The 26445-nt window shown below is 57.9% G+C and overlaps 1 protein-coding gene across 3 annotated transcripts in view; it reads left to right on the top strand.

The window, feature by feature from the left end:
• FRMD5 (FERM domain containing 5) overlaps window positions 1–26333 on the top strand; it is a 101749-nt gene extending 75416 nt beyond the window's left edge. Inside the window, exons 2-15 of one of the 3 annotated variants that reach the window (XM_029070490.2) lie at window positions 8564–8668; window positions 10122–10164; window positions 10671–10749; window positions 13093–13190; window positions 13781–13904; window positions 15072–15159; window positions 16272–16360; window positions 16666–16729; window positions 17279–17370; window positions 19674–19748; window positions 20948–21016; window positions 21591–21697; window positions 23974–24302; window positions 24482–26333. In XM_029070490.2, coding sequence (XP_028926323.1) covers window positions 8564–8668; window positions 10122–10164; window positions 10671–10749; window positions 13093–13190; window positions 13781–13904; window positions 15072–15159; window positions 16272–16360; window positions 16666–16729; window positions 17279–17370; window positions 19674–19748; window positions 20948–21016; window positions 21591–21697; window positions 23974–24302; window positions 24482–24529 — 1410 coding nt within the window. In that variant the 3' untranslated portion in view covers window positions 24530–26333. Of the gene's footprint in view, window positions 1–8563; window positions 8669–10121; window positions 10165–10670; window positions 10750–13092; window positions 13191–13780; window positions 13905–15071; window positions 15160–16271; window positions 16361–16665; window positions 16730–17278; window positions 17371–19673; window positions 19749–20947; window positions 21017–21590; window positions 21698–23973 lie in introns of all 3 variants that reach the window. The other 2 variants (XM_029070489.2, XM_029070488.2) reach the window with 2 other exon arrangements.
• The last annotated feature ends 112 nt before the right edge of the window (window positions 26334–26445 follow it).

The following is a 26445-nucleotide window of genomic DNA, read 5'->3' as shown; positions in this document are numbered from 1 at the left end:
AGCGCTCGATACATGCTATTGACTGACTGTCGGGCGCTCCGCCCGTGCCCACTCCCGCCCCCGGAGGCAGAGCCGAAAAACCAGCCAGGCGGACGTCATCAGCATCGCTCTCACTGGCAGAGGAGTGGCTCCTTCAGAGAGGAGGTGGGGGCTCCTGGGGTCCCCCTGCCACCCGCCCAGCCCCCAGAAGTCCAGCACGGGTGAGAAGCTGAACCTAGAAGTTTCAGGTACCATAGGGTCATCTCCCGGGCAGACAGACGGCAGTCCTCCAGCCACTCTGCCACACCTAAGCAGCATGGCTTAATGGGTAGAGCATGGGCCTGGAAATCAGAAGGTCAAGTGTTCTAATCCCGGTTCCCCCACTTGTCTGCTGTGTGACCTTGGATTAGTCACTTCCCTTCTCAGTTACCTCATCTGTAAAAATGGGGATTGAGACTACAATCCCCACGTGGGACAGGGACTGGGTCCAACTCGATTTGCTTGTATCCACCCCAGCGCTTAGTGCAGTGCCTGGCACATAGTAAGCACTTAACAAATATCCCAGTGATGAGTATTATTATTATTGCATCCGATACCTTGGCCACCACCGTTGTTCTACCTTGATTTCCCTGCTTTCCATGGACCCGGGTTGGACCCACCCGGGATTCTGTCTGATTCATAAGATCAAATTTCTTTTGTCTTATTTCAAACCCTAAAGAGCGCCTTATTTAGCCCATTATGAATATTGGAGGCCATGAAATTCATCATTCTGGCAGGCCCAGCACGGCCCTCACCGCTGGCTGTGACTCATCGGAGGATGTTGGGCTGTGGCACGCCGGGAGCCAGGTGGCTCGGTGCCATGAGCCGGGGCCGGGCACGGGAGCACCCAGAGCTCTAAATGTACGCCGGGAGGCCCCTGCAGGCACCTGGATCGCAGGAAACCAGGGGCCCTGGGGGGGCCCTTGGAGTCATTCATTCAATCATATTTATTGAGTGCTTACTGTGGGCAGAACACTGTACCGAGCTCTTGGCAGAGTATAATGCAAAAATAGACACATTCCCTGCCCACAACAAGATTACAGTCTAGAGAGCTTTCAAACAATTCTATCTATTTATTTTTATGGTATTTAAGTGCTTACTATGTGCCAGGCACTGTTCTAAGCGCTGGGCAAAATACAAGGTAATTAGGTTGGACACAGTCCTTGCCCTACATAAGGCTCACAGTCTTAATCCCCATTTTATAGTTGTCACTGAGGCACAGAGAAGGCAAGTGATTTGCCCAAGGTCACACAACAGACAAGGGGAGTCAGAACTAGAACCCAGGTCCTTCTGACTCCCAGACCTGTGCTGTATCCACCAGGCCACGCTGTTCCTATTGAGTGCGTACTTTGTGCAGAGCACTGTACTAAGCACTTAGGAGAGTACAGTATAACAGACACATACCCTGCCCCAAATGAGCTTACAGACTACAGGGGGAGACAGAGGTTAATATAAATAAATAAAATTACAGGTATGAACATAAGGGCTATGGGTCTGGGAGGGAGGGTGAATAAAGAGAGCAAGTCAAGGAGATGCAGAAGGGAGTCGGAGAAGAGGAAAGGAGAGCTTAGTCAGGGAAGCCCCCTTGGAGGAAATGTGCCTTCTGTAAGGCTTTGAAGGAGGGGAGAGTCACAGTTCATTCAATCGTATTTATTGAGTGCTTACTGTGGAAGAGCACTGTACTAAGCACTTGGGAGAGTGCAACAGAACAATAAACAGCTTCCCTGCCCACAACGAGCTTAGAGTCTAGAGGGGGAGACAGACGTTAATATGAATAAATAAATGACAAATATGTACATAAGTGCTGTGGGTCTGGAAGGCGGGATGTGGGGTGATGTGGTACCTGCCTCCGAACCCCTCCCCAGATCCCCAACTCACCACATCCGCAGTGGGTTGTGGACATCTTGGGGGCGGATGCTTTGAGCAAGAGGGGAGGGGAGAGGGCTGTTGAAGACAGAATCTGGATCTCTGCTCTCTGCCTCCAGCCCCCTCCACTGCACAGAGGGAAGAAAGATGGATCCTTGTTCTGGGTGAGCCAAGACCTGGCCGCTGGGGACTTTGCCATTCGGGGTCCCAGCTGGGATGGAGCAGGGTACTAAATCACATGGAGATTGAGTGTCAAATTGGTAGGTCGTTATAAGCCTGTGGGAAAGTTGAGGCCATTTTCTTGTGTCCCAAGGAAGGCTCCTGAGAAGAACTTTCTGGTTCTAAACTAGAATGATGGGAAAAGTTGGAGCAGAAAGCGGTGGGTCAGCTCTGATTATGGAGAAGTTGGAGTGGAAGACGGTTGGGCAGCTCTGATTCTAGACAAGCTGGAGCAGAAAGCAGTCACCTCTGATTCTGGAGATGGAGCAGAGAGTGGTCAGCTCTGATTCTAGAGAAGTTGGAACAGAAAGCCACTCTGATTCTGGAGACGTTAGAGCAGAAAGCAGCCCTAATTCTAGAGACATTGGAGCGGAAAGTGGTCAGCTCCAATTCTAGAGAAATCAGAGGGGAAGGTCATCAGCTATGATTCTGGAGAAATTGGAGCAGAATGGTTTTGGTTTCACCCTTCTACTTCACACCCCACCCTGGCTCCAGCCGCTCTTGCTCCAAACGAAGCTAGCTTGGAAAGGCCCCGAGAACGAGAACTCTCTCTGGCGAGCCAGCTGCCAGGCCGGGTTTTCCACCTCACCCCATGAGAGAACTCTAAAACCTGAGGCCTGGATTGAAATTTTAAAATTAGAAACTCTAATTCCCAGATTAAGGATCCAAGAGTCACTTGAAACATCTTGTTATTTTTCATGAGTAATTGCCTTTCTCAAAGGTTTATAATGTTATGGAGAAGTCATCGACCCTCCTTCTAGATTAGCGCATCAATAAAGAATGAGCAGAAGGAGAGAAAGCCAAGCCTTAGTTTGGAAGTGGATCTTTGCAGGGGGGCTCTGACTGGCTTGTGTTTAAGGTATTAGGAGAGCTTGTGATCACAGAGGGATTCTCCCCTCCCAGCCACCCCTTTTTCTGATTGATTGGTTTAATAATAATGGTATTTAAATGCTTACTATGTGCCAGGCACTATGCTTAAGCGCTGGGCAGGTTTGGATCCATACCGCCCCCAGTTCATCATCATTTGTGTCAGACCGTAGACAGGCTTATAGTCCTCTAGATTGTAAACTGATTGTGATAATAATAATAATAATGTTGGTATTTGTTAAGCGCTTACTATGTGCCGAGCACTGTTCTAAGCGCTGGGGTAGACATAGGGGAATCAGGTTGTCCCACGTGGGGCTCACAGTCTTAATCCCCATTTTACAGATGAGGGAACTGAGGCACAGAGAAGTTAAGTGACTTGCCCACAGTCACACGGCCGACAAGTGGCAGAGCTGGGATTCGAACTCATGAGGCCTGACTCCAAAGCCCGTGCTCTTTCCACTGAGCCACGCTGCTTCTCTGATTCTTCTGCTTCTCTGAGAAGAGCCACGCTCTTCTTCTGATTGTGGGCAGAGAATGTGTCTATGTTCTACTCTCCCAAGCACTTAGTACAGCACTCTGCACATGGTACATGGTACATGCTCAATTAATACGGTTGACTAACTGATTGTGTGATTGTGTGTTTGTGGGGACGGCATCGCTGTTTGCCTCTTCAGGACCCAAAACCACTTTCATGTCCAGAGTAAAATCTCCTCATATGTATTATTTTTAAATCTAAACATTTCTCCTAGAGTGGCACATCATGTCTTAGTTGCAGGTAGAGCCTGAGTTGATTGTCTTCATGTTTAGAAGGAGAAACCTGGGCCCAGAGAGGTTAGGTGTCCCAACAGAAATCACACAGCAAGTCAGCGGCAGAGCTGGAGTTCAGACTTGGTCATCCGACCCCTCATTCTATGCTTGATCTACTTGACCACGGGAAGGTTTTTCAAGGGTCCTCTGACTCCAGGGGGTTTCTCGGATCAGGGCGGATGTGATGCTTGGCCTTCATATTCCAAGATGATTCCACAGTAAGCACTCAGGAAAGAATACTGATTGATTGGTGGATTTACCAGTGGGTGAAGATGAGGCTGAACAGCTTAAGTAGTGACCCTGAATGATTTCATATGCTAGACTGTGAGCCCTTTTCTAGACTGTGAGCCCGTTGTTGGGAAGGGATCGTCTCTGTTGCCGAACTGTACTTTCCAAGTGCTCTGTACACAGTAAATCCTCAATAAATATGATTGAATGAATGTGTATTCTTCCCCCAGAGCTCAGTAGAGTGCTCTGCATTGAAAAGTAGTGCGGTCTAGTGGAAAGAGCCTGGGCCTGGGAGTCAGAGGACTTGGGCTGTCATCCAGGCTGCACCATTTACCTGCTGATTGACCTTGGGCAGGCCACTTTCCAGCTCTATACCTCTGTTTCCTCATCTGTAAAATGGAGATTAAATCCTCCTCCTCCTCCTCCTTAGACTGTGAGCCCCATGTGGAACAGGGACTGTATCCAACCTGATTATTTTGTATCTACCGCAGTGCACAGTACAGTTCTTGGCACATAGTAAGTGCTTAACCACAGGAAAAATAAAGGGGGATGCTCATTGGGGAGACTGAGATCTAACAGCACAGAGAGTGGGAAGAAGGGTGGCCTCTTTGTGTGGCTGTGGAAACTCTTGCCCCTGCCCTCTGCGTTCTCCATCTTGCACTCTCTGCCTTCTCTGGGCCACGCTGAATCCTTCAATTAATATGTCCCCGGAACTGAGAAATGTCCAGACCCCAGAGCAATCCCCAATGACAGATTGCGGCAAAGGACTTAAAATGTTTAATTCAGCTCGGAAAGATCGAAGAAGAGATCCTTTCCTGGCACTGACGTCAAACCACGGCACCGGGTTAGGAAGAGGGTTGCGGGTGTCTGTGATTTTGAGCGGAAGCGTTCGGCCAATATCGGGTCCTTTGGGCAGAGAGAACTGGCACATCGGGTGTGGAAAAATCAGACCTCTCTGTGGGGTCTGGTGGACCGCCCAGGGTCCAGGACGGGGTTGGCATTGCTAAACGGTTTGGACGGTGAAGTGGGGACCCAGCTACTGTGGTTAAAGCGGCCCAACGGAACTGAGCTGGGTAAAACTCCCTCACCCAGACGCTGCCCTTGGAGTAGAATCTGCCTCTCTTTCCCCTTAGAGTGCAAACTCCTCACAGGCAGGGAACGTGTCCAGGGTTTCTAAAGCACTTTCCAAGGGCTCAGAACAGTGGATCGTTCACCAGCAGTCGCTCAATATAGAGTACCACATGCCTGTTGGGCAGGAGGGGAAATAGTGATGTCCAGCTCAGAGCTTTTCTTTTCCAGACCTTTGAAATGACTTTAGGGGGAGAGTGAGGGTGGAAGTGTGTAGTAAGAGAGGCGATGAGGGTGGGTGGGAGCAAGTGTTTTTAAGAGGTGACGGGGCGTGCGGTCCCAAGGCAGCAGCCAACTGTTCTAAGTGCCAGAGACACAAGTGGAGTGTTGATCAACCAGTGGTATTTATTGAGCCCTTACTGTGCACAGGGCATTGTTCTAAGCGCTAGGGAGCGTGCACTAGAGAAAGCAGACACGATTCCTGCCTTTGAGGAGCTTACAGTTTAGCCAAGAAGATGAACGTTAAATTGCAGGTAGGGGGAAGGAACCTAGTGTAAAGATACAGTAATTATGGTATTTGTTACACTCTTATTATGTGCCAAGCATTGTACCAAGCGCTGGGGTAGATACAAGATAATCGGGTCCCACATGGGGCTCACGGTCTAAGTAGGAGGGAGGGCAGGTATGGAATCCCCATTTGCAGTTGAGGGAATTGAGGTACAGAGAAGTGAAGTGACTTGCCCAAGGGCACTCAGCAGGTCCATGGCAGAGCCAAAATTGGAACCCAGGTCCTCTGACTTGCAGGCCCGGGCTCTCTTCACTAGGCCAAGTTGTTTCTTGTGAGATCTACTGAAGTGCTATGGCAGTGAGCACCTAAATGTTTAGGGGGGTAAAGACTTAACAAGGGTGACACACTAGGAAGGGAAATAAGTTGGGGAGTTGAGAGATTAATCAGGGAAGACTTCCTGGAGTAGATGTGGTTTTAGTAGCGCTTTGAAGACGGGGAGAATGGGGTCTGTCAGATATGAAAGGGGAGGAAAGTCTGGACAGGAGGGAGGTTGCGAGCAAGGGGTCAGTGGCGAGGGAGACAAGGGTGAGGCATAATGAGTAGAGTGGTATTAGAGGAACAAAGCATGCAGGCTGGGTCAGAGTGAGAGAAGAGCGAGGATAAGTAGGGAGAAAGCCGATTGAGCATCTTGTTGCCGATGAGGAGTTTCTGCTTAATACAAAGATGGATGGGCAGCCACTGGAGATTTCTGAGGAGTGGGGAGACGTGGCAGAAAAATGAATCAGAAAAAAGATCCGGGCAGCAGAGTGAAGTATGGGCTGGAGAGGGGAGAGGCTCAAGAGGGATTTGATTTTAATAGTCAGCGATTTTCTTTAAGGCCCTGGCCTATCCCCATGGAGAGATTTCCAGGCAAGACCCCACTGGCCGGGTGGGCCGGTCACTTGCCACTCCATTGGCTGGGGGCCGGGTCAGATGACCTCCACCCTGCCTCTGTTCCTCACGCTGATTCTCACAGCCAGAGTCCTTCCGAAAACCATTTAGTGCAGAGGTGAGGCTTGAAAGCACTTTACCTGCCTCCCAGAGGGGTCATGAGGAGTAATTAGTTCGTGTTTGTCAAGTTCTTTGAAGATGAAGTGTGAGATAAACAAGCCAGATCATTAAAAATTAAAAGCAGAGCGGAGACAAGCAGTACAAACCTCTGGGGGCCGGATTCTCCAGCCCGCAGTGGCCCAGAGCTCCCAGGTCCATTATTGGCCTCATCCTTAACAGCGCCGGCCTGGGGACTGATCAGCCTGGACTCATCTGAGCTCTTGGAAAGAGCCCAAGGGTGATCACCGGCCTTGCCTTCGAGAAGCTTACAATGTGAAGCAGGATGGCAAGTTTCTAGTTCCTGGCCCTGCTGCCCACCCGTCTGAGGAGTCCAAGGAGGCACCAGGGACTCCCAGCTCCTTTTTTTTATGCCATGTTTCAGGCACCGTCCTAAGCGCTGGGACAGATACAAGGTAGTCACACTGGAGACAGTCCATGTCCCACACAGAGGCTTGCAGTCTGTATCCCCAATTTTTCCAAATGAGGTGCCACGGCACAGAGAAGTTAAGTGACTTGCCCGAGGTCACGCAGCAGACTAGTGGCGGAGCCGGGATTAAGCCAGGATTTTTCTGACTCCCGGGCCCGTGCTTCATCCACTAGGCCAAGCCGCTTCTCCGTTCTCCCTTCCAGAAGCCGAGAATGCCCTAGGATTAGCTGCTGCTCGCTTTCCCAGAGCCCTTCGAGGGAACAATAGAAAGAGTCTCCCTGATGGACCAACTTCTTTGCACACCCTAACCCTGCCTCTCGACCCATGAAGGTGGAGGGGGGGAAACAGTGGCAGAGGCTGTCGTTCGGTGGGGTTGGGGGTCATCTCATAGGGGGACACTGGTTCGGCCCTGCACACAGAAAGTGCTCAGTAAATATTATTGATTGATTATTTAGCTGAGCACCTCCCGTGGACCAAGGTGTTGGGCTAAAGTGAGGTAGCTGCAGGATTGTCAGCTGGGACACAGGTCTGTCCTCGCTGGGGACACAGGGGACACCAGGGCTGTGGGGCCTAATCGGACTTTTCCATCTCTAGGAGTGGAGTGTCCAATGCGAAGTCTCTTTGACTGATAATCACTTTGCCTTAATGGCCCGAGCACCGGAGGCCGGCCGATTGACCCCCTGGACCTGTGGGGACTGGGTCTGGTGATTGTCATTTCCCGTTCTCTTTCCACTGAGGCCCTGGATCTTGTTGGATTAATCGAGTCTCTCCCGGTGGCCAAAGGCAATAAACATTCACCTTATAGAGCGGCCCCAGGCCCAGCACGATCCCTTCCCCGTGGTGGCACGGTCAGACGGCTCCATGGATCAGGAAGAGAGGCCAGCTGACAGCCCCTGGCCTCACATTAATGTCCGCGCAGCAGGTCAGGACCGTGTAATCTGCAGGGGTATTGGACTCTCACAGGGGACCGAGTTGCCCACCCTGGGTGCTGGGAGCTGCTCGGGACCCGGCCGGCCTGGGTGGTCCTAGGACCGAGGGGGCGGCCAGTTGTGGGACGGCGGTGGCTGTAGCCTAAAATGGGGCAGGAGGTAGAGGCGAGGCCATCCTGGGAACCCGGCTGTGGGTAGTGAGCGGGGTCTGGCCTCCAGAGACCCGGGGCGCTGGGGGCTATGGTGTAACAATGCCTTCCCCGCAGGCTCCTATCCCCATCGGGAGCCCTGGCACAGTGTCGCCTCCCAAAGACCCTGGGGTCTGTTCTCCGCAGGCATCGTCCTTTCTGGCATGAGTTTAGTTACCGTGGCAACAGCTGGGGCTGCCCCAAGGTCACTCACCCTGTGGGGTCGGTGGCCCCCGTGGCTCGGCCAGGACTGACTGATGTCCTGCCACGAAGTGGTGGACCTATCTACCTGCTCACCCTCCTGCCCACCCACCCGCCCGAGGCTCAGGGACTGGTCCTTGCTTTGCAGAGAGATGCCAAGGGCCAGTACCTGTTTGACCTTCTCTGTCACCACCTGAACCTGTTGGAGAAAGACTATTTTGGAATTCGCTTTGTGGATCCGGACAAGCAGCGGGTGAGCAGCAGCTGCGCGCTCTCTCTCTCTCTCGCGCTCTCTCTCTCTCCCTCCTTCTCCCTCTCCCTCTCCCTCTGTCCCTTTGTCTCACCCTGTTCCTCTCTGTCTCGCTCTCTCTCATTTTTTCTCTCACTCTATCTCACTCTCTCACTCGGTCTCGCTCACTCTGTCTCACTATTGTTTTTGTCTCTCCCTATCTCACTCGCTCTCTTACACTCTCTCAAGCGTTCTGTCTCTCACTCTCTCTGTCTCACCCTCTCTTTGTCTTCTCACCCTCTCTTTGTCTCTCTGTCTCTCCCTCTCTCTCGTTCTCTTTCTGTCTGTCTCTACCAGTCTCTCTCTGGTGAGAAGGGGAGGCCTGGGGGAGTGAGGGGAGGAACAGATGTGCAGGACCCAACCCCCCAGCCCAAGGCCCAGCATCAACCGCAGTCCTGAGTTAGCCGGCTTCTGCCAAAGGTTGGATTAGGATCTGAAAGTTTCCTTTCTGGGGATTTAGCAGCCCACAGAGGTCCCCCTTCACCTCTCGCCCTCTCTAGATCCCCCCACTCTGCGCCCCCAGCCGGGGACTGTTTCCAGGAGAAATCAGTGCTGCTCAACCTTGGCACCTGTGCCAGGTTCTCCTGGTTCCAATTCCCTCACCGCAGTCATTCTCCGAGCACACAAAAAAATACAGCCCCTCCAGCTTTCCTCTCCAGGAGGGGTGTGGCAGTCCTACCCACAGGAATTGGCCACTGTTTCTGACCCACAGGAGGACGAGGGGCAGGGGGGAGGGAGAAAAGCCAGGGAGGTGCATGGCGAGTGTCTTGTCTCCCTGCCGGCTGGCCACTGATATTCAGGGCAGGCCAGAGGCCGCAGGCCTCCACGGGCAGCGTCCCTCCACCCCCCTGCAGGCTGCAGGTGCCAGGAAGATGGGCCCAGTGATGGTGGCTGAGCCAGGGGAAGGGCCGCCCACACCTCGCTCTTTTCCTTTGAAGATTCCAGGCTGGGAAAAGAACAGTGGGTGCCGGTGCTGATCCCTCGGCCCCCGGCAGTGGGCAGGACGGCCCAGGGTACATGCCGGTTGCCAGGGCCAGCCCGGCCCAGGACGGAGCTCCTCTGTCCCGCCAGAAAGATCTCCCTTTGGGTGGGCAGAGGGCCCGATATGTAGCCAGGTGTGCCCCGTGGTGGTCCTGGTCCCTAGTGTCGGGGGCATCATCCTCCCAGGGTGAGGGTGCTCAGTCTGCCTCCTCCCCTCCTGTCCAGCCTTTGGCTGGAAACAAACGTTTGTCCATTTATAAGGGCGTCCAGGAGCCTAAAGGAGCCTCTTGCCCGGCCCGGCCAACCAGCGCATCGTTCTGGTCTGAGCGAGCGGGGCTGAACGAATGGCCTTGGCCTCAACTGTCATGGCCTTGCCACCTGCCGCCGCTGGCCATTCCTCACGGTTGTCGTCTTTGTTGTGCCCTCTCCATTTCAGCACTGGCTGGAGTTCACCAAGTCCGTGGTGAAGCAGATCCGCTGTAAGTATGGCCCCGGGTCCCGCCCCTACCCCCAGCTGGGCAGTGGTGTGGCCTCCCCGGGCCTCTCCCCAGAGGACTAAGCCCCTGCCCTTGGGCTTCCGAAGTGCCAGCAGCCCAGGAGGCCGGTCCCAGGGTCGGGGGAGACGGACGGAGTCGTGCTGTTTCCTGTTGGTCCTGGGTGGGGGTGACACAAGCAGTAATTGTCAGGCAGAACCCTGCAAGGGAGGCTGGTGGTGTCGCGGCCCTTGTGCCTGGGCCCTGGGTTCGACCAGGCAGGCCCCCCTGGGGGCAGGGGGACATTGGAGAGGGCTGCCAGCAGGAAAGGTGACCGGAGGGCTCACAGGGAGGAACTCCAGAGGAAGGCATGCACGTATCTGTGCAGGCATGCGCAACCCTCGAAGTCTGCATTTTGATGTCCCTTACAGCATGGAGAGGGACGCCCCTCTCCTCCCCGGCTTCGGCCCCTGACTCTATCCTCTTCCCCGCCCACCTTTTGCCGCCCGCAGCCCAGCCGCCATTCACCATGTGTTTCCGGGTGAAGTTTTACCCCGCAGACCCTGCGGCTCTCAAAGAGGAAATCACCAGGTGAGTCTGAATGGTCCCGGCCAGCCCCCGTAGGAAGTTGTGCAGCAGAAGATAGCAGGTGGCTCTGGGGAGGCAGGGGCAGACCAGTCCCAGGGGCGGGCATTCTGGGGAACTAAGGAGGCAGTGCATCCCAGTGGAAAGAGCCGGGGGCTGGGAAGCGGGAGACCCAGGTTCTAGTCCAGCCTGCTCTGTGCCCTCTGGCAGGACACATGATGTCTCCAGACTTCGGTTTCCTCAGTTATGAAGTGGGGTTACGATACCTGCTCTCCCTCCCTCATAAAATCTGAGCCCTGCTTGTGGGAAAAGGTCTCTGTCCAGTCTGATTAACTCATATCTACCCCAGCGCTTAGCCTACTGCTTGGTAGATAGGTAGCATTTTAATGCCATGGTAATAATCAACCTATTGATTGAAATCAATGGTATTTCTTGAGCACTTACTGTATGCAGAGCACTTGGGAAACAGAATGGCTTAGTGGATAGAGCGTGGGCCTGAGAGAAGGACCTGGGTTCAAATGCCAGCTCTGCCACTGGTGTGCTGTGTGGCCTGAGCAAGTCACTTCACTTCTCTGTTCCTCAATTATCTCATCTGTAAAATGGGGGTGAAGACCATGAGCCCTATGTGGGCCAGACACCTAGCTGTATTTACCCCAGCACTTAGTACAGTGCCTGACACATAGTAAGCACCTAACAAATACCATTAAAAAGAAATGTTTGGGTGAGTACTATACAACAGAATTGGTAGACACGTTCTCTGCCCACTGCGAGCTTAGAATCCAAAGGGAGAGACAGAAATTAATGTTGGTATTTGTTAAGCACTTACTATGTGTCAAGCACCATTCTAAACACTGGGGTAGATACAAGCTAATCAGGTTGGACACAGTCCCTGTCGAACATGAGGCTCATAGTCTTAATCCCCATTTTCCAGATGAGGTAACTGGGGCACAGAGAAGTCAAGTGACTTGCCCAAGGTCACACAGCAGAGAAGTGGCAGAGCTGGAATGAGATCAGGTCCATCTGATTCCCAGGCCCGTGCTCTATCCCCCAAGCCGTGGGGTATATTATAGTTTATGTTAATGTCTGTCTTCTCCTTTAGATATGTACATAAGTGCTGTGGGGCCGAGGGTAACATTATGATAATGGTTGTTATTAATATTGTTCTTATTAACATTAAGGAGCCAAGGGATACTTGACAGGCATTTTTTCTCCCCTGCCGTATTTCCTGGGTTGGGAGTGGGTTGGTTTGTCAGATCCTATTATGAGGGGGGTTCTTCCTGCTCCCTTGCTCCCCTGCCTTGGGGTTAGCGAGAAGGGCTGTTCCCTCCAGGGAGAGCAACGAACCCAGCAGTAATTATTCAGCCGAGGCCCAGCCCTACCAGACCCAGTCCAGGGCCCAACCGCCGAAGCTTCTGCGGGGGGCCGGGGAGGGCTGCTAGTCACTCCCCTGTCGACATGATTCTGCATAAATTGTGAATCCCACAACCTAAATTCAGACATTAATTGCCCTTTGCCTGGGGCACAACTATTAATTGGGCTGCCCCAGAGCCTCCGGAGCTTGAGGGAGACTCTACTTTGTAGATGGAGGGTTGGGTGACGGGGGAACAGGAAAAGCCGAAGAGAAGACCCTGGTATTCGGCTACTTAAGGCTGCTCATAGAGGATCCACCTACAATCATTTGGGGATCCCTTTGGACCCAGAGGATAATAATAATAATAATAATAATTGTGGTATTTGTTAAGCGCTTACTGTGTGCCAGACACTGAACTAAGCTCTGGGGTGGATATGAGCAAACGGGTTGAATACAGTCCCTGTCCCATGTGGGGCTCACAGTTTCAATCCCCATTTTACAAATTAGGAAACTGAGGCCCAGAGAAGAGAAGTGACTTGGCCAAGGCCAAAAAGCAGACAAGTGGCAGAGCCAAGAATAGAATGCATGAACTTCTGACTCCTAGGCCAGTGCTCTATCCTCTTCTAGACTGTAAACCTGTTGTGGACAGGGAATGTGTCTGCTATATTGTGCTCTCCCAAGCGCTTAGTACAGTGCTATACACACAGTAAGCACTCAGTAAATACGATTGGCTGAGGGCAGGCTGGGGGCATGGCCCAGGGGAAACCCCGGGTCAGAGAAGAGAACTGGTAAAGTATGGTGAACTGAACCCTAATCATATCAGGGCTCTGTATATAAAGGAGACTCTGCGAGAGATGGGAGATTTCTCTAGGCACTGTTTGGAGATGAAACATGCAGTGAAAATGTACTGACGGGGATTTGATTGGTTTGAATTACACATTTTAGGTCTTTAAAGCAATCAAAGCAATCCCTTCCAGAGCCCCCTGCTTTCTCTGTAGGTATTTAGTCTTCCTGCAGATCAAAAGAGATCTCTACCACGGCCGCCTCCTCTGTAAGACGTCCGACGCAGCCCTGCTCGCAGCCTATATCCTTCAAGGTAATGCGTTTCGACAGGATAAATTTGTTTTCCATGCTACGCCCTAATTTCATCATTTCAGTTACAAAGATCGCTGCCTCTCAAATGGGAAGAGCATCGACCCCAAACGAGCTAGGCTCGGCCGCTCTACCCGGCCAGGTTTCGAGAGCACCCGAAAAGGGGCACCGGCTGAGTTTCTCCTCTGGGCTTTGGGCCTGCAGCTCCAGCTTCTGGACTTGCAGCTCTGGGTTCACAGCTCTGGGCTCACAGCTCTGGGCTGTGGGCTTGCAATTCTGGGTTCTGGGCTCCGGATCCTGGGCTCGTGACTCAGGGCTCCCAGCTCTGGGCTCTTGTCTGTGGACTCGCTGTGGGCTCCAAAGACTCTGCAAGTCCTGGGCACTGGGGTAGGGAGAGCAGACTGTGCCCAACCCAGGCACCTCGGGGCTGGGATTGGGGCTGGGCTGGGCCAGGAAATCTCGCTCCGTGTCGGACCGTTCCGCATCTCCGTCTGTTTTGTTAGACTCGGGGCTGCCCGTCAGACTTTCCCTGTTTGACCCCTCGAATCCGTGCTTCTGCCTCTCCCCTCCTCTCTCCCTCCTCGTGGCTCGTAGCCGAGATCGGGGACTACGACCCCGGGAAGCACCCGGAAGGCTACAGCTCCAAGTTCCAGTTTTTCCCCAAGCACTCGGAGAAGCTGGAGAAGAAGATCGCGGAACTGCACAAGACGGACCTCAGGTGCGCGGTGCTGGCCAACCCTTCCCTCCGACCCAAGGGCAGTGACGGTCCTGGGGCTCCCAGGCCGGCCGGGAGAAGGTCCGTTCTGGGGGTGCCGGAGGCTTGGCCGCCTTCCCCGACCTAATGACAGTGGCCGGGGTGGCCGGCTGATCTCCGGGTGGCAGAGAGCTGCTCTTAGCCTACAGGGGATGGAGGCGGCCTTGCTGGCCACCGGAGACAATTCCTGCTGGCAGTGGCATAGCTTAGTACGGTGGGGGAGCTTCTCTCTTTCACCCTTCCATCTGGCCCCAGTCTGGTCAGGGGACCCCTGACTCCTCGGGTCTTTTGAAAGTCGATAGGTACGTTGGGTGGGCGGACTGGCTGGTGGGCCGCAGGGACGGTAGCCGCTCCCCCAGACACCCGGGCTGGGAGATGGAGGCGGGAAGGGCTCACGGAGTGGCCTCTCAGAGACCTTAGCCACACTCCGGTAAGGCCCCGCTGTAACAGCCCGGGATCTGGGCCTCTGGGCTGGAGGAGGAGCTCGAGAGCACAGTAGTGGCAGGGTAGTCGCAGAAACCAATCTGAGCCGGATGCCGGGCCCCGCCCGCCCCAGGGAGCCTGGGCCCCGGGGAGCCCGGAGGCTGGGGGATGACCGCTGAGATGAGCCCTCTGTAAGAGCTGGCTCCGGGGCCGGTGTCCTGGCGCCCCTTGGTGGACGGACGCCCTGCCGCAGGTGCGGACAGCGGCCATGGAGGAGCAGCAGGACGCACCTCCTGAGCCCTCACTCGCTCTCTTTCCCCACCGAGGAGGCCCCCTGGGGCCTGTAGTGGTCTCTTGAACCCTCTTCCAGCCCCTTAGGTGACCGATCGCAGTAGGCTGTGGCCTTATTCCAGCCGACCCCTAAAGTGGGGCCTTTGCTCGCCCAGACCGGCAGTGAGTCCAAACTGGCTTGACCAGGAGAGCCCAGATTTCCCCTGCCTGAGGCTTTGTCCCCCGGTTTCCCCGGGCTCGGTCTCCTGGCTTCCCTGGGCTGCATCCCCAGGCTTACCCAACTCCCGGGACCCCCAGGGGACACTCAAGCTTTCCTAGGGCCAAAAACGGGGACCCCCGCCCCCTCCCCACACACACACCGGTCAGTCTACTGCTCCCTGTTCTCATTGGTCGGGACCGTTGTGTTGGTTTTCACAGCGGTCAGTCACCTGCCACATCCGAGTTAAACTTTCTGAGAAAAGCTCAGACGCTGGAGACGTACGGCGTGGACCCGCATCCATGTAAGGTAGGGGCCCGACCGTCTTCCCGCCCTCCTTCCCTCTCCTGCCTGTCTGTCCTCCGCCACTGAGGCCAGATGCCCCCCTCCCACCCCTCCGGGCTCACAGCGCAGCCCTGTCCAGTGGGCCACTGGCCCTGACCGCCCCCACCACTATCACCCCACACCCGAACACGCTTCTTCTTGCAGGGCAGGGAGGCGATGGAGCGCGGGATGGCCACCCTGGGCCGCTTTCAGGTTCCAATCAGTGGTGTTTATTGAGCACTTTCCGGGTGCCACGGGCAGAATAATAATAATAATAATAATGTTGGTATTTGTTAAGCACTTACTATGTGCCGAGCACTGTTCTAAGCGCTGGGGTAGATACAGGGTCATCAGTTTGTCCCACGTGAGGCTCACAGTTAATCCCCATTTTACTGATGAGGTAACTGAGGCACAGAGAAGTTAAGTGACTCGCCCACAGTCACACAGCTGACAAGTGGCATAGCCGGGATTCGAACTCATGACCTCTGACTCCCAAGCCCGTGCTTTTTCCACTGAGCCACGCTGCTTCTCAGAATACAGGAGGAGGTAGCCAGAGTCCCCAAAGTGATCCCCCCTCGCAGGGGCAGGGTCCGGCTCTGAATTTCAGAGTCAGAAAGTCATCTCCTCCCTGGACCTGCTGCTGCCTTTATCCATCAGTCAGTGGGAACCCCAGGCTGAGCACCTGCTGGAGGCAGAGTCCTGAAGCCAGTGCTTAGACTAGTGCAGTCCAAATACTGCCTTCAGTATTGAGTATTTGCCTGCCCTCGGGGAGCTTACGGTCTTCTGGGCAGGCAGGTGGGCACAAGAGCTGGTAACTTCATTCAGTCCTATTTTTCGAGTGTGTACTGTGTCCAGAGCACTGTACTAAGCGCTTGAATTTAACAGCAAGAATCATAGGCTGCAGGCCCGGCTGCTGTTCTGGCTCGGCTCTGCATCGCTCAGGCTGGGTCCACACATGCGCCAGCTGGTCGGGGAGGCTGGGGGGGAGCCTGGGACCAGGGGTCCCCTCGTGTCAGCCCGGCCCGCCCCCGGTCCAGGGGCGAGGGTCCGCTGTGGCGGTGCCGGCAGCGCGGGCTGCAGGGTCTCGTCCTTTGCAGGACGTGTCGGGGAACGCCGCCTTCCTAGCCTTCACTCCCTTCGGCTTTGTGGTCCTGCAGGGAAACAAGCGCGTCCACTTCATCAAGTGGTGAGTTCTGGCCTTCCGCCTCCTCTGGGGCCGGAGTCGGCCGGCGGCAGGGAGGGATGTCCTGGGCTCCGGCCGGGGGGCGGGGGTGCCCGCAGCTGGGGGGTGGCCACTGCTGGCCCGCCTGAAGCCGCTCCTTCCCCGAAACACCATGTTGAGCGGGAGTGGTGGATTGAAACTGTCCCCAACTGGGCTGTCAGAGCAGCCACCCCCCGCCTCGGACCCCTCCTTCTCCCTGGTGGGTGGGTGGCGTGGGTCCTCGGCTCTCCCTGCTCGTGACCAGCTCGCTCTTCCTCTCCGCGTTTTAGGAATGAGGTGACCAAGCTGAAATTTGAAGGAAAGACTTTCTACTTATATGTAAGTCAAAAAGAGGTGAGTGGCCACCCCTCCCTCTTTCACTCCCTCCCGCTTCCCATTCCCCCCTCTGCTCTTTCCCTTCCTCTCCCCATTCCTTCCTCTCTTCACTCCCTCTAGCTCGGGCCCTCCCCACCAACCTTCCTCTTCTCCCTTCTCCCCCCACCGGCTCCCTCTTCCCCTCAGAGACTTCCCCTAAGGGTGGGGGAAGCCGAGTGGGAGGTGACCACCCGGTGCCCCGATGCCCGGAGGAACCTGTTCCTTCTCGCAGCCCGGATCCCCCTCTCCCATCCCCAGCGCCCTTGCGTGGTCCCTACCGCAGCCACGGCCCTTGGAGGGAGGGTGGCCAGCCCGGCCCGGGGAGGGTTCGTGGAGAGCCGGAGGACAGGTGCCCAGAAGGCCCCCGGTCACCGTGCCTCTGCCCGTGCGGCTCCGAAACACCCGCCTGCCCCGGGTGGCCTAGGGGAGGCTTTGGGCCACGGCCCTCCGGCCCCGTGACCTGGGCCAAGCCACGGACCGAGCATGGAGTCCCTGCCCTGCTCAGTTGTTTCCCGGTGGGATTTTTAGGAAAAGAAAATCGTTCTCACCTACTTTGCTCCAACCCCAGAAGCCTGCAAGCACCTGTGGAAGTGTGGAATCGAAAACCAGGCTTTCTACAAGTGAGTGTCACCAAGGAACGCAAGGCGGGGCGGGCGGGGGAGGATGGGACCTGGTGGGGGGAGGTCAGTGCTCTGTGCCACGGCCAGGGAAGCATCTGAGTGACCCCCAAATAAGTGGGGGGGGGGCTGGAGGCAATGGGGGGCTACTGGGCTGTGCTCCCCCCGAGTGCATGTGGTGAGGAGAGGGGGGTGGGTAGGAACGGGGTCTCAGTTTGGCCCTGCGAGAGGAAGGAGGGGGAAGAGGTGGGAGGAGGAGATATTTTCCAGGTTCTTTCTCCTCCTGCTCAATCACTGAAGCAGCATGGCTTAGTGGAAAGAACCCGGGCTTGGGAGTCAGAGATCGCAGGTTCTAATCCCGACTCCTCTGCCACCTGTCAGCTGGGTGACTTTGGGCAAGTCACTTACTTCTCTGTGCTTCAGTGACCTCATCTGTAAAATGGGGATGAAAACTGGGTGCCCCAAGCTTAGAACAGTGCTTGGCACATAGTAAGCGCTTAACAAACATCATCATCATTATAATTGAGCACTTTCTGTAGGCAGAGCACTGTGCTAAGCGCTTGGAAGAGTACAGTACCACAGAAGTGGTAGACCCGTTCCCTGCCCATCAGGAGCTTATAGTCTAGAGGGAGAGACAGATATTATGACTGTAAGCCCGTCAAACGGCAGGGACTGTCTCTATCTGTTGCCGACTTGTTCATTCCAAGCGCTTAGTACAGTGCTCTGCACATAGTAAGCGCTCAGTAAATACTATTGAATTGAATGAATGAATTATGATAAATGATGAATATGTATAGAAGTGCTTTGGGACTGAGGGTGGGGTGAATATCAAGTGTTTGAAGGGTACAGATCCAAGCAGGGGGGCATCACAGAAGGGAGAGGGAGGAGAGGAGATGAGGGTTTATTTGGGGAATGGCCTCCTGGACGGGGTGTGATTTTAGGAGGGTTTTGAAGGCGAAGAGAGTGCTGGGCTGTCGGACATGAAGAGGGAGGGTGTGAGTGAGAGCCCTCGGGAGCTGCTGAGGCAGCAGGGCTGTTGGGGACTTGGGGCAGGAAGGCAGTGAGTGGGGAACTCACTAATCTCGTTGAGCCGTCCCAGGTTCAGGTGGCTATGACACCTTCCAGGAGAGCGTCCAGGGAGCGGTCCTTCCTCTCCAGGCTCATCCTCCCTCCCTCCCTCCCTCCCTCCAACATTGAGCCCTACCCTGGGTGCTGACTGCAGACCCCCTTCCTCCTTCCATTCCCTTTTCCCCCTTCCTTCGTCTCCTTCACCAGCCTTCTCCCTTCTCCCCCATCCTTCCCCATCCTTCTCCCCTCTCTCCTGTCCTCCCCTCCCTCCCCGAGTCCTGCCTCTGGGGCATCGCGGGGCCTGGAGGGGAAATCAATCGATCAATGGTATTTATTGAGGGCTTACTATGGACTGAACATTCATTCAGTAGTATTTATTGAGCACTTAACTATGTGCAGAGCACTGTACTAAGCACTTGGAATGTACAAATGGGTACCAGATAGAGACAGTCCCTGCCCTTTGACAGGCTTATAGTCTAATCGGGGGAGGATTAGACCGAACACTGTACCAAGTGCTTGGGAGAGTATATTGCAAAAGAATTAACAGATATGTTCCCGTAATGAGCTTACAGTCTAGAGGGGGAGGCAGACATTAATATGAATATTCATATTTTGAACCTCTTCCCGGCCTGCCTGGCTCCAGCCCGGGGCCAGGAGGCTCCTGGGATCCTGCCCAAGCTTGGGGGTGGTGGAGAGGGGGCTCCAAGCATTCGGGGATTAAATCCCCGCTCTCCCTGCCCCTAGCCTGGAAGCCCCCATGTGGGCAGCAGAGACTGTGTATGATCCAGTTGTATTGTCTACCCCAGAAGTTAGCGCAGTGCTAGGTACATTTCTCCATAAGTCGTTTTAGGCAGGGAATGTGCCTGTCGTCTTGTTGTGTTGTACTCCCCCAAGTGCTTAGAACAGTGCCTTGCACACAGTAAGCACTCATTAAATACAAATGATTGGTATCGTTTGAGCACTTACTGAGTGCCGAGCACTGTACCAAACTCTTGGCAGAGTACAGTGCATCAGAGTTGGTAGACATGTTCCCTGCCCATAGTAAACCCGTAACAGATGCCACCGAATAAATTCAATCACTCGTTCATTCATTCAGTTGTATTTATTGAGCGCCTACTGCATACCGTGCACTGGGCTAAGTACTTGGGAGAGTGCAATATACTAATAAATAAATACACTGGGACCCCTGGAGCCACCAGTGTGGAGCCCCTCCCACCAGGCCGTGTCTCTCACCGCAGGTTGGAGAAGTCCAGTCAGGTGCGCACGGTGTCCAGCAGCAATCTGTTCTTCAAGGGCAGTCGCTTCCGGTACAGGTAAAGAGCCTCAGTAACCCCGGGATGGGACGCAGCGTGGCCTCATGCACAGCACGCGAGCCTGGGAGTCAGAAGGACTCGGGTTCTAATCCCGGCTCCACCAACTGTCTACAGCGTGACCTTGGGCAAGGCATGCTGTACCTCAGTTACCTCATCTGTACAATGGGGATTAAGACCGTGAGCCCCATGTGGGACCCGGGGCTGGGTCCAACCTGATTAGGTTAGAACAATGCCTCGCACGTAGTAAGCACTTACCAAATACCATCGTTATTATTATATCTCCTCCTCCTCTAATTGGATAGGGCTCACAACCCATTTGCTGTCAGAAATCCCGGTCGCACGACAAAACACCAATCTCTTTCCCCTCCCCTCCCTGGCTTTGGGGGTTTGGCTCGTAGCCTTTTTACGGACAGTTTTCTACTCGTGTGCCGTAGGGAGGGGTTTGAAGTCTACCCCGTATCAGGCAGAGGACTTGAATTTCTCAGAGCCGTCCAGCGAGGCCGTCGTAGAGTCGGGAAGCAGGGATAGAAGGCAGCAGGGGAGTGACCACTGATAGGCCCTTTGCGGGCTTCAGGCAACTCCCTCCCTGTGGACTGGTCTCCCCCTATTGTTGTGGGCCGGGAATGTGGCCGTTCTATTGTTTTTACTGTATTCTCCCCAGCGCTTAGTACAGTGCTCTGCACATAGCTCTCAATCCTGACTGACTCAAGGATATAACCACCTGGAGCCCCCGAAAGGCCCCCGAAAGGCCCCCGACTCTCCTTTTCTGCCTTGATAGGAGAGCCTGGAGAATCTGAGCTTCAGACTTCCCTGTCCTATGTATTTTTTATGGTTTTGGTTAAGTGTCTCCAATGTGTCAAGCACTGTACTAAGAGCTGGGGGCGATATGAGATCTTCAAGTCAGACACGGTCCCCGTCCCACAAGGGGCTCTCGGTCTATGTCTCTGTGGGCCTGAGCCCTCTAAGACAGAAGTGGGAGATGGGTGCAGGCTGAGTCTCCGGGGAGAGAGATGCTACCCCTCTCTGCCCCCCACCCCGGCCCTCTGCACTCACCTTCCCACCCTTAGTTCCTGTTTAACTGCCCCTCTGGGCTGCTGGCTCTCAGAGACCCCAACCCCTGACCCTTCCCCTCCTCCCATAGCTCCCTGAAAGGTTTTCTCAGTTCTTGTGCCTTTTATTTCTTCTCGACGTGCGGCCAGCGGCCGAGTGGCCAAGGAAGTGATGGAGTCCAGCGCCAAGATCAAGAGAGAGCCCCCGGAAATCCACAGGTACGGAGGTCCACCGCCCACCCTGCGCAGGGAGCGGGCTGTGCACGCCTCCTTCTGAGGGGGTGGAGCCCGTTGTCCCAGGGAGGGGAGGGGAGAGAGCCCGTTGTCCTGGGCCTGGCCCGGTCAGGTCAGGGAAGGGAGGGGCTCTGGGCCTGCCCTGGACTGGGCCCCGTCACATTCTCCATGTCCCTCTGGTCCCAGAAAGGCCTAAAAGAGTCAGGCCGAGCAGGGCAGAGCTCTCCCCCAGCTGCCATTCTGCTGTCTGGTCCAGACCGTGTGCGCCGGGGGACCCTCTGGCCCCCTGGGCAGCCTCTGGCGGCCAGAGGTTCCCAGCCCGGAGTGAGGGTGGGGAATCAGCAGTGTCCACGTGGCCCGCCCCCCAACCCCCGCGGGGAGGAATGAGAGCGGGGTATCCTCACCCCGGGGGAGCTGGGGTTGAGGCTGAGGGGAGAGGCCGCCCTCCAGAGTCACCCCGGCCCGGCTCCCCCGTCCCCACCGCCTCAGCCAGGGCGGCTCCGGGCCGGCCCTCCGGCCTCTGTGGCCCTGACCGGCCGGCGCCTCTCCCGGATGGCAGGGCCGGGCTGGTGCCCAGCAGGAGCTGCCCGTCCATCACCCACGGTCCACGGCTCAGCAGCGTCCCCAGGACCCGCCGGAGAGCCGTCCACATCTCCATCATGGAAGGTAGGGCCCGGGCCGTCGGCGGTGGGGAGGCCGTGCTCCCGGGGAGGCACCTCCGGCTCTCCAGCAGGAGGCAGGGGCGGGATGGGCGGCAGCTGGGTGACGCGGTCTTCTTGTGGGAGCCGGGAGACTCGGGTGGCACACGACCACCGCTCCCTCAGCAGAGTTCAGGCCTCTCCTCCACTGGTTCCCCTTTTTGGGCTTCAGTTTCCCAAGCTGTAAACCGCAAGGATGATCCTCTCCCTCATCTCCCGGGAAGGCGGGGACACGACCTTGCAGAGGACGGAAAGGGGGTTGGAAAGCCGGAGGTGCGGGAGAGGGATTGGCGGCTCCCGGGGACCCCGGAGCTGGGGCCGAGCCCGAGTCCCCACGGGGACTCGTTTGGGGCCCGGACTCCCGTGGGGTCGGGGCGCGGCTTCGGGGTCGTCACGCGCTGCCAGGCCCCTGAGCAGGAGCAAATGCACCTCCCTCCCCTCCTGTCCCTCCCGCTGGGGCTGAGCCCGGGCCGAGCTGGGCGAGCGGAGCCCGGGACGGCTCCGTGCTACTGACGGGCCCCCCCCCGCCCCTCCGCCCGGTGCTGACAGCTCAGCCCGTCCCCCGCGCCACTGCTCGACCAATGGGAGCCGGCGGGAATGCCGCAGAGCCCCGACCGGGCCGTGGCGGAGGGGGTCGCCACAGACCCCGGGTCCCGCCGGGCCAGTCGCAGGAGTAGCCGTGGTGGCCGCCTGCGGGCCCTCCGGGCCGCACCATGGAGAAAAGCCTGGTCAGGATCCACACCAGAGTGCACGTGCAGCTCCGGCTGGTCAACCACTGCCGGCGGGCCGTGCGCGTGCGGGTGCTGCGCCTGGGGCCCCGGGTGCGGGGCCGGGTCCCGGGCGCCGCCCCTCCCCCACCGCCACCGCCAGAGACCCGCCGCCGCCGGCCCGGGGAGCCCGGCCGCCAGCTGCAGCCAGGTAACGGGCGCCACCGTCTCTCTGGAAGAGTCTGCTGGGCCCGGGGCCTCCCCGCCGCCACATCTCCCTGGGCCGCCGGGAGGAGGGCGGCACCACCGGGCTCCGGACGGCTGGTGCCGGCGGCAGCCGGCCGAGGGCGGAGGGCGCAGAGGGCTGGACTGAGGGACTTGGAGGGGTCACCGGGGATGAAGGGAGCCGGTGGACCGAACCCAGCTCCTCCCCGAGGGCGCGGCTGGGGCGTATTCCTGAGAGAGGAGAGGGCACTGGGGCCGCGGTGACCTCTCGAGGTCAGGAAGGGTAGCCCCAATAGCCCCTACCCTTAGCCCCTTCTGCTCTTGGGTCGCCACCAGAAGGGGCAGAGGGGAGGTCAAGGGACGTTCAGACTGGCTGAGGGAGGGGGGAGTTAGAAGGACGGGGGCTCAAGGACAACGGAAAGAGGCAACAGAACCCGCCTTGCCCGGGCCGGAGTGCTGTGGCCTGGAGGCAGGGTACATCAGGACGCGAGGTAGGCGTGATCCTCCCACCCGGGGTAGCCCCCAGAAACCAGGAGCCGCAGGGGCTGACGCTGCGGGGTGTGGAGACGGCCCAGCTGCCGTGCCAGGCCAGGCACCAGGACTCCTGACTCCCTCCCAGCTTGCCTCCGGGGTCGAGCCCACGCCAGGCTCGGGGAGGGGCCGAAGGGGCCGCTCCCCAGATCCCGCGACTGCCCCATCCCGCTGGGCGGCGGCCCGTGGGGGGCTCGATCGGGCCGAGCTCTGCCACGGCCTCAGCCGGTGAGGGAGAAGGGAGGGGGTCTCTTTCCCCGCTTGGAGACCCAGGGCCCCTGGGGGAGGAAGCGCTTTAGGCAGCATCCTGCCCCCCGCGGATCAGCACGTCTTATCGCTGACCATCAGGAAACAAGGCCTCACGTCTCAGGCTTTGTTTCTGAGGTGGGCGGCTGCTGAGCTCGGGGAGGGGCAGCAGCCCCCTCCTCATACCTTTTTGGGCACCCGCTGTCCACAGCAGGCCCCGGGGGGCAAGGAGTGGCCCCGGCCTCCGTGTTGGGGCCCAGCGGCAGTGAAGTGCCTGGGTAGCTCGTGGGGGTGGAGCCCGACACCACCCAACTCGACGACTCCTGAGCATCAGCTCCTGCAGCCCTAGTGGGGTCCAGGCCCGGCGGGGGCGGGGGCGTTCCTGTCGGTCCAAAGGTCCACGCTCCTCTGGCCATCCCCACCTCCCCCGTCGAAAACCTGTAGGGTGGGCGGGGGCGGCATCACCCGGCGCCCACGCTCGAACGGCCGCGGGCGCCCCCTCCCCCCGACTGAGCCGGGCGCCTCTCGTCCACAGGACTGGAGTCCCTGCGGGACAGCGCCCACTCGACTCCCGTGCGCTCCACCTCGCACGGCGACGCCTTCCCGGCCCCCGGGCGCAGCGGGCGCGCCGACAGCAGCGAGCGGGTGGCGGTCATCGCCGACGAGGCCTACAGCCCCGCGGACAGCGTGCTGCCCACCCCCGTGACGGCCGAGCACAGCCTGGAGCTCATGCTGCTCGCCCGGCAGGTCAACGGCACCCCCTGCAGCATCGAGGAGGAGAAGGAGTCGGAGGCCGGGACCCCGACGGGGGGCCCCAGGGCTCTGTGCCCGGGGCCCGGCGGGCCGGCCGCGGCGGCGGACCAGGTGAATGAGCTGGTTTTAAGCGTCCTCCGGTTAGTCCTCGGGACCGTGGGGCTCCTGGTCGTGCTGCTGCTCCTCCTGATCGTCCTTACCGAGTCCGACCTCGACGTGGCCTTTTTCCGGGACATCCGCCAGACCCCCGAGTTCGAGCAGTTCCATCACCAATACTTTTGTCCCCTCAGGCGATGGTTGGCCTGCAAAATCCGCTCGGTGGTCGGCCCGCTCATTGACACCTGAGACGACGGGCGGCTCCCGCTGACCGGCCGGGCCGAGGAGCCGGCCCCGGTGCCGCCGCCGGTCCCGCGGCGCCCGGGCGGGACTCGGGTCGCCGCGGGGGCCGCTCCCCGGCACCTCGTTCCCCGCCGCCGGTCCGTCCCCGCCCTTCTCCCGTCGCCGCGGGCCCGCCGCCGGACCTCCGGTTGGTTCGCGGCGGGCGGCGCGGGGCCCACCGTGGGGCGTGCCGCTCCCGGGCCCACCGGGAGGCTGCGTCCGGGCGCCCCGGCCTCGGGCTACGAGCTCTTGTGCCGGGGGTGGCGAGTCTAGTCGGCTGGACCCGCTCCCTTGGCTGCCCACGCAAGGGTCACGTTTGAGGTCACAGTGGGAGTTGGGGGCGGGGGACGATGGCACACTCCCACCCCGGACCTTCTACCTGGACCCGGTTCTCGTTCTTTTTAACCTCTCCCCTACCTGCGCGATGGTCCGGCCGCCCCCACGAGGGCGAGCGGCTGGCTACAGAACGGGGTTCGGCGACTCGGGGTTTTAAACCTTTTGCAGTGAGCAGCCAAGTCCAGACGCTCCAAAGGTTCTGGGATCGAAAGGTCCTGGAGCGGAAGCCCCCGGCCCTACTGCTTCACATTTCAGAATGAAACGCAGGGCCCCAAGCTGTCACCGGGGTGACCACCACAAGAGCACCCCTGTCCCAGCACACCAGCCGCCTCCCCTTCCCGGCCCCAACTCCCCACCTGTGAGCGACCCTCCCCAGGCTGCCCCTGAGGCCAGGTCACTACTAGGGGGAGGACGGAGGAGAGCAGAGGCACAGGCAGCCACTTGCCCTTGAAACCCGCTCCCACCGTTCACCCACCCCCACCCCAGAAGCGAGGGGGGTCGCAGCCAGGGTAGCCCGGCTTCCGGGGGGGGTGGTCTTTGACAGCCCCCAGAAACCACCAAGGGATACCCCAGACCTCTGCCGGCCGATACGGCGAGGAGGGGGAGAGGAGGCTTCCCCGAGTCAGCGGCAGCCGTCTCCAACCGCGCCGGGGGCCACCTTTCCCCACCCCGCGTCAGCGTGCATCCCCCGCCGGGAGGGAGGCCCCGGACCCGGGCCCTCGGCCAGGAGCCGCGGGGCCGCTGTCCACACGGGCCGATCTCGGTCATATGCAACCAACGGTTCACTTGATGTCGTGTTCCTACCTCAGTCTGGAGTCCCCGTGTCCCGCGCAGCGAGCGCCCGCCGTCCCATCCCTCTCCCTTCCGAGCCAGAAGCAGGCGGGGAAAGAGGGGGACGGATCGCCCGGCCTCATTCAGCCCTGAAACCCCGGCCCAGGGTGGCGCTCCCTGGGCTCGCTTCGGGAGGAGCCGGTCCGTGGTGGGTACAGGCGCCCTCCCCGGCCCCCGCCACCCTCTCTCTCTCCCCCCGCTCCCCCACCAACCCGGCCTCTCGGGGGCCGCGGGGCTGACGCTTGTGACGGTGTCCGTGTCGCTGTCTGTTCCTCGGCGTCTCCCGCCTCCCTCGTCCGTCCGTGTCATTAGAAGAGAAGCGGCGGTTTCCGCCCTTCCTCCGCCTAGCCGCGGAAACCGCTCGAGCGCCGCCCCCGCCGGCCGCGTCTTTAAGCAGTAGAGGTTAAACTACCTGCAAATGTGAATTTCTTAGTTTCATAAAAATAGAACTTAACCTTTCATGTGCCAAATACCGTAAGTTACATTTCCCTTCAAAGCAATGTACCTTTTTCTACATATGCAGTATGTAGTTAACATAAAATCATTGGTGCCATGAAGACTATTTTTAAACTGAAATACATCTGAACGATACCCGGAGCAGCGAGCCTTCTTTAGAGCCTGTCCCCCGGGCGACTTGGCCGAGGGGACCGGCCCCGGGGAGCCCTGGCCGGGCCTCCCCCGACCAGTGAGGGATGAGAGGTGGCACCGG

The sequence above is a fragment of the Ornithorhynchus anatinus genome, chromosome 8 (assembly GCF_004115215.2).
Source record: "Ornithorhynchus anatinus isolate Pmale09 chromosome 8, mOrnAna1.pri.v4, whole genome shotgun sequence".
Classification (NCBI taxonomy): Eukaryota; Metazoa; Chordata; class Mammalia; order Monotremata; family Ornithorhynchidae; genus Ornithorhynchus; species Ornithorhynchus anatinus.
The sequence above is the reverse complement of the archived record's forward strand: the minus strand, read 5'-3'. Positions and strand labels throughout refer to the sequence as shown.